At 41.2% G+C, this 16,602-nt stretch overlaps 1 protein-coding gene and 1 long non-coding RNA gene across 2 annotated transcripts in view; one reads left to right on the forward strand and one right to left on the reverse strand.

Annotated features, from left to right (window-relative positions):
* Nucleotides 1-16,602, reverse strand: part of swap70b (switching B cell complex subunit SWAP70b) — a 51,285-nt gene that overhangs the window by 13,867 nt on the left and 20,816 nt on the right. Inside the window, exons 5-9 of the mRNA XM_033634132.2 lie at nucleotides 14,778-14,924; nucleotides 14,293-14,401; nucleotides 12,775-12,956; nucleotides 1,921-2,028; nucleotides 1,047-1,213 (exon numbers count right to left, since the gene is read on the reverse strand). Of these exons, the coding sequence (XP_033490023.1) occupies nucleotides 1,047-1,213; nucleotides 1,921-2,028; nucleotides 12,775-12,956; nucleotides 14,293-14,401; nucleotides 14,778-14,924 (713 nt within the window). The remainder of the gene's footprint in view (nucleotides 1-1,046; nucleotides 1,214-1,920; nucleotides 2,029-12,774; nucleotides 12,957-14,292; nucleotides 14,402-14,777; nucleotides 14,925-16,602) is intronic.
* Nucleotides 1,938-4,819, forward strand: LOC117261701 (uncharacterized). Its single transcript, XR_004502064.2, has 2 exons — nucleotides 1,938-2,049; nucleotides 4,721-4,819. It is a non-coding gene; the product is annotated as an uncharacterized LOC117261701 (long non-coding RNA).

Consider the following 16,602-nt stretch of genomic DNA (forward strand, 5'->3'; position numbering starts at 1 on the left):
CAGGAACTACAGCAGTGCTGATGACAACATGTATAAAAAATATTATGACACTCAGTTTCTTACTGGGAAAAAACATGTTCCTATTTTCTACGTCTCCACACATGTAACTGAAATCTACTCTGTAGCTGTGACTCAAACCTAAACACCTCTGTGTGATGTACGTTGGGTTGTTAGGATGATGGCGTCCTGTACATGGCCTTCATTAATAAATACTAACAGACTGACGGCTGTCTTTTTAACACGGCGGTTTAATAAAAGCTCTGTGGTCAGACCCACAGTGCTGACAGGCTCAGCAGCGGTTAGACAAATTTGAAGTGGAAAGTTAATGTCAGCACAGAGGAAGGAAGGACAGGAGTGGAAATGTGGCGGAGAGAGGGAAGTACATGTCCAACGTCTGGCTGCATGTGAAAAAATAAGAGGAGCAGAGTCACAACACGAGTCTGGTTACAGACGGGTCGTGTTCAGGGATTAATGAGACTGTAAATATGGCGTCAACATTTATATAAACTGTAATATCTGAGGTGGACGGCTTCAATCAGCTGATAGCAGACGGGGACCAGCAGCTACATGGGATGTTTATCTACCTCTGTAATTCTTTGTATGTGTGTTGATCATGTACGTATGTGTCCTAACAGACTTTAAGGATGGCCGCTGGTCCAAGTTTTCCAGACTCCGAATGAGGCGGAGGTCGCACCTTCCTGATGATCTGCGCACACACATTCATGTGTAACAAGACGTCAGCTGGCTCAAAGAAATGCTGTTTACAACCAACTTATTTTAGAGTTCTAATGACTATATGATTAAAAAATAGAATCACTCAATAAGAGTTCCTTGGAGCACAACAAGATGCATTTAACAACAAACAAATAAATAATGTGTTTGTTTTTTTTAATCAGGTGTGAAGGTGAGACTTTATCTGTAAAATCACTAATCTGACCTGCGCTGACATCACTGTAATGTTTCTGTATTTATTCCTCAGTGTCTGAACACATCAGCACACACAGTTTCCTGTCCAACAGACCTGTATGAAGACAAACTTCACTGACCGTGCCTGCAGCTTCCTGACGGCCTCCTCGTCCTGTCTGGCACGCCGCTCGTCCTCCAGCGCGTCCTCCAGTTGGCGGTACATGTCCTCCAGCTCCTGAACTCGCTGCAGGTACTGCTCCAGCTCAGTGGACTTCTGGGCCACCTGCTCCTCCATCTGCTGCCGTACCTGTGGGACCAGGTAAATAAATACTTTATGTGGAGGTCAGCAACAGCACCACCGACTGAGTTTATGTTCGGCCTGTTTAACACTGTCGGAGTCAGACTGAGTTTATATTCAGCCTGTTTAACACTGTCAGAGTCAGACTGAATGTCTGAAGTGATGAAGTTAAACTGTCTCATCTTGAGAACAACTCATAACGTTACTGATGGAAGATGTGCTGGTGCACCACATCCACGCTGAACACTGAGCATGTGCAGACATTATCACAGAGGCCCTGAGGTGCAGCACTGATGCCTATCGGTTACATCTACCAAACAGACCGTACAGTCACCAATGTGTGTCTCTGTTCAAACAACAGAGCAAGTCAGTACATAGAGACATCACCACCACATGTAGTATTATTAACTGCGTGTTATAAATTGTGTGTTATTAAGTGTGTGTTATTATCTGAGGAGTCAGGAAGTCAACACAACTGAAAATAACCTGTGTGCTTCTGTTTCAGCTTCACTCTGAGCTGCAGCGTGTCTCCACTTTAACTCTGTTTCATGTTGTTGAGTATTCAGTCTCACACCTGTAGATAATGTTCAGTCAGAATATTAAACTCACCTGCTGTAATAATAAAAACATCCTGCATTATATTAAAAAAAGGGAAGTTGTATTGATGTTGCTCCACCGCCTGTTGTGACGCAATGATTCAGTGGAAGGTGACGTACCATTTTCTCTCTCTCCAGGTCCGTCCTGTATCGGTCCTGGAGTTCAGTCTGGGTCTGAAGACGCCTTCGTTCTTCTTCTGCTGCGTTAGCCGCAGCCTCCTCCAGAGCCTGTACGGAAGAGGAGAAAAGGTCAGATTGATCCCAGTAAATAAAAACACCTCCTGTTTCCTGTGAACAGGTTTCATCTTTAAACTCAGGTGAACAGTTTGTTTAACAGGAGCAGAGACGTCAGCCCTGTCACAGTTACACTCTGCTTATTTTAGTTTAGAGGCCGAGATGCACACTGTGGCTTCAGTCTATAAACAGAGGTGACTGTGTGACCTGTGTAGGTATTTGAAATGTAAAACCTTTATTTAACACAGACAGTAATATAAGTTATAAAGAGGGACTGACCGTGAACATACACAGTGTCCACTGCTAATACGTCCTGCTTAGAAATGTTGATAACAAAACATGAAATGAGCAGATGATAATCAAATGTATTTAAATCAAAAAATAAATACAGTAAAACTTCAATTAAAAGCCGAGTCTCTTTTACTGGCCCGGTGTGACTGCACTAATAAAGGCCTGTCTCTGTTAGAGACTCAAAAAAACAGCACACATCCAAAAAGGATCAATACTGGGATCAATACTGGGTGCTAGACAGAAGAACAAATACAAAAATACAAAGACAAGTCCGCACACCAGAGACTGCTCCTTTTGGAAATGTTAATGGTATCACCACATGTGACGTTTCAGGCACTGGCTGTTTTTGTATTTCTGTCTCCATTAGAGGCCTGGTCTCGTTACCAAGTAGTTTATTTTAAAGAAGTTCTTCAGATGTATAAGGCTTCCTCAGATTATGTGTCTGTTCCTGGATTACCCTGTAAATTATTCACATTCCTTCAGTCTGTCAGGGTCCTCACATCACAAGGATCAAAAGGGTTTTTATAAAAATGAATCCCAGTTGTGAGGATTGTTTTAACAGGATAAAGTGTGGTTGTGTCGGGTGCTGTAACTCTCTCTGATTCGCTGTCTCTCTGATGTTAAATCAAATGAATGATTCATAGTTGATTTATTATCTAAAGCCTAATTTATATACAGTAATATTCATTCTGGTTTAAATAAACAGTTTGATTATATTTCCTGATCTTTGCTGATTAAAAGTTTGGTGTGAAATGAATTAAAGGCCTTTCCCAAATATGGGCCTGTTGATTCAGTGATTTAAGAAAATAATAGCCCGGGCTACTATTAGAAGTTCTACGGGTAAATAAAATAAAATATTACCATTATTGTTATTAATATTATCAGTGCTCTACCCAGCGTCACGGCTTCGTGCTGACGGTTCAGTGGATGTCTCCATTTGAAAAAACACGTGGAGTCAACATGTAAAGACTCTGTCAGGTCTTTAACACTCTGAGCTGTCCATCTCCTAAAACTCTCCTGTTCTCGTACACTCTGTATTTGAAATAGTAAAATGTGAACTCAGTTCGTCTTTCTTTAGTTGTGGTCACTTTTTTGAGTTTGACTAGTTTTTTCTTTCAGTCGACTCGTTAGACATCGGAGGACTGATGGTTGAGTTTTTTCCTGTTAAATATTCAGACTCTTTCACACGTTTATACAGAAGTTAAAGTTTACTCCTTAGTTGTGCGTCAGAGCAGATGTGACAGGAGAAACAAGAAGCTGACAGAGATGTGTGGCTGGTTTAACCTCGTGTTGATGGGTGATGTCACCGGGCTGTGAACGCTCCTCAGTCAGTGAGAGTGTTTTAAATATAGCAGCGCAGTGTGAGAGCTTATTGGGTATCTGTGAGTCCAGAGCCTCTCTGTCTCTCTGTGTGTCCTTACATGTGTATCATTGTCCATTCATGCAGACGTCTCTATGAGACAGGACTTTCACCTCAATGGCAGATTGTTGTCCATTCATGGGGGAGCATTCAGTGTCATCCCACACAAAGACAAACTGTTGTTCTCTGTTTGTTACACAACGACCATGTAAACCAGTCTGACTGACTATTTCGCCATCTGTCACAATCCACTGATGGCTGCAACACGCTGGGCGCTGCACCAGACTGGAAACCTCTTTAACACCAGTACAGTCACTGTGGTTTTTATGGCCACTTAAAGAAGTTGTTCTCCAATGTTTGACACTGTGTTCCACCTCAGAAAAGACCAGACTCTGTAAGTAGCAGCACTGTGACCGAAGGTAAGATAGAGCAGCACAGGACGAGTCTGTACCATCTGATATCAAAACAAATATGTTACAGGAAAGAAAAAACTTTCCTATTTCAGTGATCTCAAAGTTTAAAAACCACCTCAAGCAGTCGTTCAAACTTTGTTGTGCAGTTGAGGAAGTCTGACTGAATTTCACCTGCTGATATTAAACCTCTCAACAGTGTTCATTAAATATGTGTGTAACAGGGTCAGTCATGCAGCAGTGATATGTGTAAAGGAAAATGTACATTGGTTGTTGTGTTATAATTACACAAAATCTGTGTAACCTTAAGTTTATTTAATTTATTTTAGTTAATACCTGACATGTTAAGCCTCCGAGTCAGTTATGTGGAACTTTAATTTGAGACTGTAACCCTACGTTTACTATACAGTGTGACACTGCCCTCTGTAACTAGTGTCTCCACGCCTTTTCCTCTTCCCTTTTATTGTTGATCTCCGTGGGAGAGGTGAGCGGCATTGGAGTTGGGAGAAATTTCTGTGTTTTAGCCTCTGTTATTTGCATTTAAAAGTTTACTGGCTAGCTTAAACTTGTTGTGAAGTGCTTACGATACACTACAACATATTTCTGTGTCATTTAATTTGTGTAGGGGCACGTTTTATGGAAGACAACGTTACTGACCGGAGGATTTTGTATCTATGCTGCTTTCTGCTTCCATCAGATTAAATGGAGACTGCCTCCAAAGATATCCACGTCTGAGTCTCTTCCTCAAACACAATGCACTCAACGCAGAGTCAGACACCACCGGTTACATGTGTACAAGAAAAATAGAACCTGAGACAGAAAACAGTGACAGACAGGCCGCCGTCCAACACTCAGTGGGTCTCATTCATGAAATGTGAGCAGAAGGAATTAGTGTGTAAACTGTTCGCAGACGGAAATTTACGTGCATGTCCGCATTCATCAATATTTTAGTAGCGCCAATCTTTTCGTAGCTACTAACAAAATCTACTCCTGCTCCCGACCACGCGTAGTGCTTGTGTAAATTTAGTAAAGCACATAAATATTGCTTTTCACTATTGGAAATTACAATTTTAATTCGTACTGCGCTCTGTTGTGTACACAATACACAGATGCCTTTGAAACACGTAATCTAAACATGACAAAATATTAAAAATGTAACACATTTAGTTAAATTAGTTGGCAATTAGCAGGTTTAAGATCCAGATTAGGTTCATGATTGTGAATTATCTATGTAAATCGACTCAATAGATCACACGTTCTTTCTACATATTGAATGATGATAATAAAAATATCCATAAGGACAGACGGATCACAGCCTCTTCGGCCTCGGTGCCTGGGTTCAGCAGGGGCAGCTGAAAGAATTATTTGAGACAACACGTGTTTTTTTTTTGTTTGTTTTTGTTTTGTTTTTTTTGGCTTTTTGATCATTTGAATGAATAAATCTGATTTGAAAAATGTTTAATTTACATTGTATAAAACAGAGCTTTAGGCTATTAAGATTCAAATAATTTGAAGACAGTGCATACAAACTGCTGTAGGCTATATGTTATCCGTATCATTTGTTAAAATAAATGTTAAATAGCTCTACATTCCGACAGCCATCACTGATCTAGAGTTTATCCATTACGCACAAAACATCTCTGGTTTCCCGTTCCCACTTCATTCAAAACCCCACAAATGAATCTTCTGTTTGTTTGGTGACCGTTGTATTTTTGTGTGTGTGCTTATGCGTTTCTTTGCCTCCAGTTTCATATCAAACCATTTACGCTTCACCTCTGACATGGTTCTTTGTACCATGGAGACAACATTAACAGCATCTGTTACTTTCCTCCAGGCCTTCGCTTTGCCTGTCCCTGTCACACCACTACTAACTGAAGAAAATAAAATGTTTTTTCTTAAGTCCACTTCACCCAAAATCATTTCGATCTCTGCTTCGGAAAAATTCTTTTTTCTTTCTCTCTCTTTCTTTGTTTGCACCATAACTGACAGGTCGACTGGATGCACCTACACCTCCTTATATGGTGGTCATTTGCTGATTACCGGGAGCGCGCTGTCACTTTACAATGGATTGGCATTCATGATCATACACACGTGTTTACGATCAAATCTGAGTTTCCCGCGCAATCCTGAATCCGGAGTAGGTTTTTAGTAGCGTAGGCTTTTATGTGCAAATCTACTCAGATTTACTCACTTTTCATGAATGAGACCCACTGTGTGGTCACAGACCAAACAATGGACATACAAGTTAGCTACGGTTAGCTCAGCCAGTGATCGTCTGTATTCATCATTCCCAAAGAAAAACAGGAAGACCGAAAGGACGGATTCAAGATGCTAGTTAGCCAGTTAGCACATGAACAACAAATCTGATGTGAAATGAACTGCGCACTAACAGTGCAGGACACTCCGCACACACTGGGACGCTCACACACAACCCAACACTGACCGACAGCTGACTATTAGTTTGGTGTTTCACTTCCTTTAGATTAAACATGTAAAGACTGAAGGTGTGAAAACAGCAGGAGCAGTGATGGAGAGTCCAGAGGCCCAAAACATTAAAATCATTTCCTCACACATGAACTGTTGATTATAAAAGAGGAACACGCTGTCTGATGAGACACGATGAGTTATAACAAGATGATGATAAAGAAATAATAAGTGATCTGATCAGTGTCTGTTGGCACAGTCATCATGAGCATCACTTACTGTTCACTTTAAACTGGTCCTTTATTTGTTTCAATAAGATCAAAATCATTGATTACGTATCGGATATGTAGTGATGCTGATTAATGAGGATCATGTGATGAATGAATGAATGAATAAGAGACAGTGTGAATAATCTGAGCTGTGAGTCAGTGAAGCTGCTCTGCTTCTGTTTCAGTCTTGTTACCAGCGTGGAGAAACGGAGCTTCCTCTTTAATGGCTGCACAAGTATTGATATGTAAATGAGTCATTAAGAGTATCTGTGTTTGTTTCTGGTCGACTGTGGGAGACGAGACGAGACAAGACGAGATGAGGCCTGAGAACCAAACGTGTCCAGTTCTGAAACAGCCTAACGTACTGTACATACACTCAGGGTCACTTTATTAGGGACACCTGTACAATCTGACATATAATCACCCTTTACAAAGATAATAATGTTCAGACTGACGCTGTCAGAGAGGTGATCATTCACCTACAGTAGAAACTTCCTCTAATGAGCAACTCTGTCTGAGTCGTGTCGATCGCTTTAACTGGATCCGTCTGAGTCATGTCGATCGCTTTAACTGGATGACTATTACACACATTTTCTTTCTTTATTTCTCATACAGATTAACATCTAATTGACATTTGTCCGCCCGTCTGTCCGTCTGTCTCTGACAGTCAGTGTGAACAGACAGAGGTGTGAGTCAGGTTGAGGGAGATTTACTGGAAGAACATGTTGAATGGAGACGACCGTTGTCCCCCCCCCCCCCCGCTCCACCTGCTCCTCCTCCTTCCTCCCCCTTCCACATTCCTGTGTTTGTGCTCAGTCACAGATTACTCATCAGTCGGAGGCCTCAGGGGGCGGAGTTTAGCTCTGGTTGGTATTCATGGGCTGCTGCTGAGTTTCAGAGGAGACCCAGCAGAGTGTGAGGTGACCTACTTTAACTGTGTGTGTGTGTGTGTGTGTGTGTGTGTGTGTGTGTATTCAGCTCCTCAGATAATAGACTTCACTCTCGCTCTGTGACATCGTCTCAGAGGAATGTTGTTGAATCAGCTCTGAGTCTTTATGTTGTGATGACATCAGCAGAACTGACTGTACCTGCAGTGAGGATGATGATGATGATGATGATGATGATAACTGAACTATAAATATCTGTTTACAGTACCTCCTTTGAGGAAAACAGAGTTCCTTCCTCTGAGGTTCAGGTTTAATGAGCTCAGTAGAAGATTTAATTCATGACATCACACAGCGGTGGAACAGAAGTAGATTTACTCGGCTACAGTTTGGAAGTACTTTAACTTTACTTAGATATTTTTATTCAATGGTACTTTATATTTCTACTCTCAGATGTAAATATTCTACTTCATACTACATTTATTTGAGTTTTAGTTTCTAGTTATTTTTCAGATTCAGATTATTCCTACAAAATATAAGTAAACTAATATGTGATGAATATTACAGATGACTCTACTCAGCAGGATATGAAGGAGTTAAATCAGCTCCACCTTCATCAGCTACAACGTCGAAGTGATGAATGCATTAATGCATCAATAATTATAATAAAATAACATCATCAGGGTTCCCTGAATTCACTGATCTAAAAATAAGGAGGTTTTCTTTACACGGTGGAATCAAGACAGTGGAATGAAGCGTAGATTGAAAAACACAAAATCACCAAGAAAACCCTCCATCACATGACGTACATCCACCGTCTGTTGGTGTTATTTTTCCTTCAGTTTTGGTTATCGCAAAATTAGTCTTAAATTTTATTGTGAGTGTCATTAAAAGTCTTACAAAGTCCTAAAATGCTGAGACATGGGAGTAGAAGTGTTTCGTTTTTCTCTGATCTGAACTGATAACGTGATATATTTTCAAAAATCATTTATTGAATGCCTCCTACAATGACGTCACCACGTCAGAACAGATGAAGTGACACACTCAGATTTTGTTTCCAGCGGAGATGTTCACAGCAGATGATCCATCATCTGTCAGCTGTCGGTCCCTTGTTATTGTAAAATTGGTCTTAAATGTCTCGGTGACTGACATTAAACAAGTCCTAACAAGTCTTAACTCTGTGTTGCCTTCAGCTGGAGGAACCCTGATAAGAAATATCACTCTGCAACGAGTCAGTCTGTGTAAAGACGATTTTTAATTTCAGTATGTTGAAGTCTTTGTGAAACAGAAGTCAGAGCGTCTTCAGCTTCTGTGCTGCGACAAATTTCCCAGTGAAACACAATATCTGAGCGATGTTCAGTAACAGGAGGGTTTGTTCAGAGCCAAATCCACCCTCACCAAGTCACAACACACCCCAGCTCCACCCCTCATCATCAACGGATTCCCTGTACCCTTCTCCTCCCAAGTCAAGAGCCTCAGCGTCATTCTGGACAGCACCCTCTCATTTACACCTCATATTCAAAACATCACCTTTAAGGATCGAGTCAGTGATAGCTAACAACAGTTAAGAGACAACAGAGATGTGTGGTGACTTTACTGTCCAGCTGAGGAAACTTCCTGATAAGACCAGAACAGACACTTCGTATCCAAACAGCCGAGTCGAGACAAACACATAGTCTGGAACATGATGTCCTTTTCGCACTGCAACATGTCTGAGCTGCTTCTGAACACACAGTAAGTGTCTCAGCAGCTGGAGGCGGCTTTTGTGATGGTTTTTATGAGAATGAAACTTCTTTCAACTCTTTTCTACTCAGAGCAGAAAAGCGCCCCTCGTCATCTCTGCTTTTTCCCATTGTCCAATGGGATGATGTGAGAGGCGGGGCTTCTGTGGTGGTCATGACAACAAGTTTACAGTTGGTAAACAATGGAGGGGAAACTGGTGGTAGCAGTTGCTGGATACCCAGAGCTATACGGCTTGATGACAGACAGCAGGTTGTCAAACTGCCCCTGAGTCATCCTAAAATCTGCCTGTAAACGTCCATCATGGAGGAGAAGCTCCTGGACCAACTGGTGGTACTCCCCATGATCCAGCCTCTTTTTTGTCTTCTTCGTCCAGGTCACTTAATGTTTGATCTCAGACGGGGACTTCCTCTCCTGTTTAACTTTATTTTCTTATCTTCAGGTGGAGAAATTTCCTCGTTGGGAAAGCCCTTCGTTCACAGACAGATTCCAGTGAACTACTTCCTGGTTGGCTCTCAATTTTTCCTCTGGTGTTTCAGGTGCACAGCGGTCGCACCCACTGTACAGTGATGTCTGCATTTGGCTTTATCACTTCCTGTTTATGTGTTGTTGTTTTTTCTTCTTTTTTTGTCTCTCAGCAGGAGCTCAGTCACACACACACAAACACACACACTCTGTCCCACTCACTGACTGAACTGGTCTGTTGTTTCATTGAGCTGTTTGTTAGAAAGAATCTGGTGATATGACACATATGTTATGTTTTATTTATTGTGATACCGTATATTGCTTTTTTGAAAATCAGATTTTGCTTGAAAACTTTGCTTCTCTGTCTCAGTAACAAATAAAATAAAAGTGCTGCAGGATTTTTTAGAGAAACTAATTTAAAAAATGTAAAAAACTGAAAATCGATTTGGTTTTAGGGGATCAATCCAGAATCACTAAACATGATATTCTCAAGTGTTTATATATATATATATATACAGTACAGGCCAAAAGTTTGGACACACCTTCTCATTCAATGTGTTTTCTTTATTTTCATGACTGTTTACATTGTAGATTCTCACTGAAGGCATCAAAACTATGAATGAACACATGTGGAGTTATGTACTTAACAAAAAAAGGTGAAATAACTGAAAACATGTTTTATATTCTAGTTTCTTCAAAATAGCCACCCTTTGCTCTGATTACTGCTTTGCACACTCTTGGCATTCTCTCCATGAGCTTCAAGAGGTAGTCACCTGAAATGGTTTTCCAACAGTCTTGAAGGAGTTCCCAGAGGTGTTTAGCACTTGTTGGCCCCTTTGCCTTCACTCTGCGGTCCAGCTCACCCCAAACCATCTCGATTGGGTTCAGGTCCGGTGACTGTGGAGGCCAGGTCATCTGCCGCAGCACTCCATCACTGTCCTTCTTGGTCAAATAGCCCTTACACAGCCTGGAGGTGTGTTTGGGGTCATTGTCCTGTTGAAAAATAAATGATCGTTCAACTAAACGCAAACCGGATGGGATGGCATGTCGCTGCAGGATGCTGTGGTAGCCATGCTGGTTCAGTGTGCCTTCAATTTTGAATAAATCCCCAACAGTGTCACCAGCAAAACACCCCCACACCATCACACCTCCTCCTCCATGCTTCACAGTGGGAACCAGGCATGTGGAATCCATCCGTTCACCTTTTCTGCGTCTCACAAAGACACGGCGGTTGGAACCAAAGATCTCAAATTTGGACTCATCAGACCAAAGCACAGATTTCCACTGGTCTAATGTCCATTCCTTGTGTTTCTTGGCCCAAACAAATCTCTTCTGCTTGTTGCCTCTCCTTAGCAGTGGTTTCCTAGCAGCTATTTGACCATGAAGGCCTGATTGGCGCAGTCTCCTCTTAACAGTTGTTCTAGAGATGGGTCTGCTGCTAGAACTCTGTGTGGCATTCATCTGGTCTCTGATCTGAGCTGCTGTTAACTTGCGATTTCTGAGGCTGGTGACTCAGATGAACTTATCCTCAGAAGCAGAGGTGACTCTTGGTCTTCCTTTCCTGGGTCGGTCCTCATGTGTGCCAGTTTCGTTGTAGCGCTTGATGGTTTTTGCGACTCCACTTGGGGACACATTTAAAGTTTTTGCAATTTTCCGGACTGACTGACCTTCATTTCTTAAAGTAATGATGGCCACTCGTTTTTCTTTAGTTAGCTGATTGGTTCTTGCCATAATATGAATTTTAACAGTTGTCCAATAGGGCTGTCGGCTGTGTATTAACCTGACTTCTGCACAACACAACTGATGGTCCCAACCCCATTGATAAAGCAAGAAATTCCACTAATTAACCCTGATAAGGCACACCTGTGAAGTGGAAACCATTTCAGGTGACTACCTCTTGAAGCTCATGGAGAGAATGCCAAGAGTGTGCAAAGCAGTAATCAGAGCAAAGGGTGGCTATTTTGAAGAAACTAGAATATAAAATATGTTTTCAGTTATTTCACCTTTTTTTGTTAAGTACATAACTCCACATGTGTTCATTCATAGTTTTGATGCCTTCAGTGAGAATCTACAATGTAAATAGTCATGAAAATAAAGAAAACGCATTGAATGAGAAGGTGTGTCCAAACTTTTGGCCTGTACTGTATATATATATATATATATATATATATATATATATATATATATATATATATATATATTTACAACTCTATTTCTCATTGCTGTTCCAGCTGTCTGCATGTCTGCCTGCCTGCCTGTCTGCCTGTCTGTCTGGGGTTGTTTTGGAGTTGGATCTTTTATGAGCTTCTTCTCTTTCTGCATGTGTTTTAGTCTTTTTCTTTTATTGATTACTGTAATTTTATTATGTTGATCTGTTCACATAACATCTGTTGTCCGTCTGTCTCTCCTCAGTGTCTCCTCTGAGGTTTTTTGGGGGAGTTTTTTCCTGATCAGCTGTGAGGGTTTAAAGGACAGAGGGAGGTCGTACGCTGTAAACCTTCTGATGCAAACTGTGATTTGTGAAATTGGGCTTCATTCATTAAATTTAATTCTTTCATCTAAAAGTGTATTTCACAGTTTAATAATGAGGAGAAGTTCTACGACTGATTCACATCTTCTGTTTTTGAGCCCAAATAAAAATCAGGTGCACGTTACATCATCGTGCAGAGGTTCAGATCTCTGAATGTCAGACTGGACGGAGGAGAATCTGTTTCACGTGTACACCTGGTTCACACTGCAGGTCCGGTCTTCATCATCATTTCATTACGACGACTCCACATGTCACAGAAACACTTCCACACTGAGCTATTTTAAATTTCAGGATACTACAAAGAGGAAGTGATGAAGCAGCAGACGTTTCCTGATTCACAGTTTAATGTGTTTGTTTCTGTTCTCACCTTCCGCATGTTCTCCAGCTCCTGTTGTTTGGCCTCGTTAGCCGTCTGCAGCTCGCTCATCCTCAGCTCCAGCTCCTCCTGCTCAGCTTGCTGCTTCAGACGCAGCTCCCGGCGCTTCTGTCGAGCCTCGCGGTGCGGCGCCGGCCGACCCTGACGCAGCAGGTTCACACAGGTCTGAATGGCTGAGAGAGATAAACACATTCAGATCATGTCTGTGGGCACATGTGCACCAAATTAAACTGCAGTTAGGGAGATAATCAGTGAAGCTCTGGATTAATGATCATTAAGGATGACAGGATGTACGAAAACACAAAAAACTTGTCAGCAGTGGCTCCTGTATCAGAGCTGAGGTGATTATTGATTAATAAATTGATTATTGATAGATTAGTGATTAGTCAACCGACAGAATTGCTGAGTATTTTAATAATCAACTTGTTTTCATGTAAAAATACAAAATATTCTCAACGTCTTTGTCACATGTGATTTTAAATTAAACATTTTGGGTTTCACAGTGTTGATCAGACAAAACAACATGAAGACATGAACTTGTGTTCTGCATATGAAGTGCATATTTCACTATTTTCTGACATTTGATAAAACACGATTAATTTAAAATAATCTGCATATTTGCTAATGATGAAAATAATTGTGAGTTAAAGCTCTGCTTTGTCTCTTCAGAGGAAGAAAAACCTGAACTTTAATTTCTAATGAACCTCTTTGTCAAACCTGCAGCTGACCTGAGAGCTTCAAAGCTTCGATTACTCAACAACATTTATGTTTTTAGTTTCTCTCAGACATTTAAACTGAGAAATAGTTTTGTGACTCCGACTCGCTCTCGTCTAACGTCAGTTAAATGCCGTGCAGCTCCACTGAAGCTGCAGACAGTTTGATCCCATGTGACATGTGACAGGCTGCATACACGCTAACAAGATATCGAAAACTTTAAGTGTCTGAAACAGTTTCAAAATATGTGATATGACGCCCAGAATTTGAGTTCCTGATACACCAAAGGAAACACATGTCTCACAGATGAGCTCTGAAAATTACCTGAAAACTGTCATAAATCTGCCGTCTGGGCAAGTTTTATTTTTTCTAGCTGCTACAGCTAAAGTTACTGCGACCTGCATGCTAATGAAGTTTGAGACATTATTTTAGGTGCATCGACTGACATCCTCGTCTGTCATTTAGCCCCACCCCCGACCAAAGCTGCAGTTAATCGCAGATATTTCTCACTGAAGCGTCGATGCCCAAAAATAGGTGTTTGGGACAACCCCATGTTAAGTCTATAAGAATGATAACACATTTAATGTAGGGCTATTTAAACATGATTTAATGTCCCACTGAGATAAAATGTATTTTGTCTCATCAGCAGATTTTACAGAGAAAACTAAACATTAACCATCAAAAAAAAAGGTCAGGTGCCCATGATGGAGGAGTATGGAGGAAATGAAGGAGACACATTATGAGTCACATGTTGAAACAGCCACAGATTTATCACTGCGTATTATCACCACTCACCCTGGATCCACTCCTGCTTCTTCTTCTTGTCCGACGCGCTGATTTCAAAGCTTTTATGTGACGACTTGATGAGAAAGAGACATTTCTTTCCTTCTTTGTCCTGAAGTGGCTGCACAGGAAAACAACAGATAGAAAACATGAGCGAACATGAAAAGTACACGACAATATTCAGATGGTTAATCAACATGTCTTGTAACAACATAATGTCAACTCCAGGCTCGCCATCAGTCACCACCCTGATCGGACCCTAATAAACAATTAATGATTACACCTGGTCAGCTGACGTCATATTATCACATCTCTGTACTGTGTGAACACGTATGATCTGACCGACATGTCATGAACATCAAGCTCAGATCTGTGTGTCAGTTACAGGTGATACTGCTGATGTTTTCTACACTCTGGTCTCAGATATCAGATCAGCCTGAGGATGAGGAGGGTGACAAACAGGAGGAAGAGATTGATAAACAGCAACAGGTTCTTGCCTCCACGCTGCAGTTTCCATCCAATAAGATATCTCCTTTCTTCTCAGCCAGGTCCTCGCCCACGTAGTAAGATATGGAGTTTGGCTTCAGCAGGAACCAGCGCTCCGTCCAGTTCTTCCTCTTGTGACCTTTCTTCATCATGTAGCCCTGCAGGGAAGAGGAGGAGGAGGAGGAGGAGGAGGAGGAGGAGGAGAATCAGGGTGATTTAAACGAAACAGCTGCTCTGAACATTAACTCTCATTATATAATGATCATTTTCAGACTCAGATTATATAAATGATATTAAATATTAACCTTTTGTGTTATTTGTTCTGCTCACTTTGACAATGATATTTATGTCTGTGTCTACACGGCCGCAGTCACACATTCACGCCACTGTTTCACATGAAAACATGCAGACCTGCCGCACACACCACAAACTCCCACTTCCTTTTTTTTATATATTGCATGTTTGCAGAGGGCTGTTTGTGCTCAACTGTTTATTAACACTTATTAAAACACTTTTACATTTTATTTCTCCCAAAATAATTTAATGCCTCAATAACTGACTCGACTAAACAAAACTTCCTGCTTGTCACAGTCAGACGCAACACGGAGCTTTGACGTTTTAGCAACATTTAAACACATCAGACTGGTTTCATGTTCTGTTTTTTTATGGTCAATAAATCATGAAAAGACCAAAATAAACGTGTTGGTCCGTCAGTTAACTCTCTGCAGCTTCCTGTCTGTGACGTTCAGCCCGTTGGTTCCCACTGAGGACAGAAATTTAAAAACAGCTCATGAACAGTTTCATTTTTTGTTTTTAGGAATAAATAATTACTGATTTTGTAAGGCGTCACTCAAACAGGAGGAAACAGTGAGCGGGTGCTGTAGTGATTTGGTGTCAGCAGGACGGTGCGTGTGGGAACGAGTCAGAATAATGTGTGAAGGAACATCAGGAATACATCGATCAGACTGTTTAGTCCTGATACAGATACCTGGGATTCATCTGAGTTCTGATCTGATACCAGTGTTTGATTAATAATCTGTACGTTTCACTGTGTGGAAGTGACATCACTTCCTGTGTAAGGAAACATCAGGCTGGACTTCAAACACTAGTTAGTGGTTTTGTTCATTTCATAGATTTGTAGAAGAATCAAGAGCCACACCAGATTCTCCTTTAACTGAAGTTTCAGACAGAAATGATTCAGTAACATCAGAACACTGAGGATCAGATGAAACAGGAACCTTCTCATACATCCACAGACTGTTTGTTATCATGTGATCCAAACTTCCACACCTGAACCAGATCCTTCCACTGATGATGACCATGAGATGTGGTTGAAAGCCCTGGAAGAAGTCGATCAGTGAACCTTTGAGTAAAGTTTACAGAGAGTGCCAGTGTTTGCAGATTATTTTGTTTCCATCTATGTTAAATCAAAAGCAACATTTATACTGAGATTATCATGCCGTTACGCTGCCTCGCCGATCTGTGTTAAAGGTACAATCGCGGAATGAACGAGTCGTCTCGTCTCTGAGCCGCAAACAGAGACAGTAACAACACCCAAATAAGGTCTGTGTAAAACGGACAGCCGGCAGGATGAGCGATTTAAAAAGCAGCAGTTAGCAGCTAACGCAAAGAAGAACAGCAGCTGTTAGCAGTTAGCAGCTGACTCAAAAAAGAAGAACAGTAGCAGTTAGCAGTTAGCAGATAACTCGAAGAACAGCAGCTGTTAGCAGCTAACTCAAAGAACAGCAGCAGTTAGCAGCTGACTCAAAAAAGAACAGTAGCTGTTAGCAGTTAGCAGCTGACTCAAAAAAGAACAGTAGCAGTTAGCAGTTAGCA

Source organism: Epinephelus lanceolatus, chromosome 5 (assembly GCF_041903045.1).
Source record: "Epinephelus lanceolatus isolate andai-2023 chromosome 5, ASM4190304v1, whole genome shotgun sequence".
NCBI classification, from domain to species: domain Eukaryota; kingdom Metazoa; phylum Chordata; class Actinopteri; order Perciformes; family Serranidae; genus Epinephelus; species Epinephelus lanceolatus.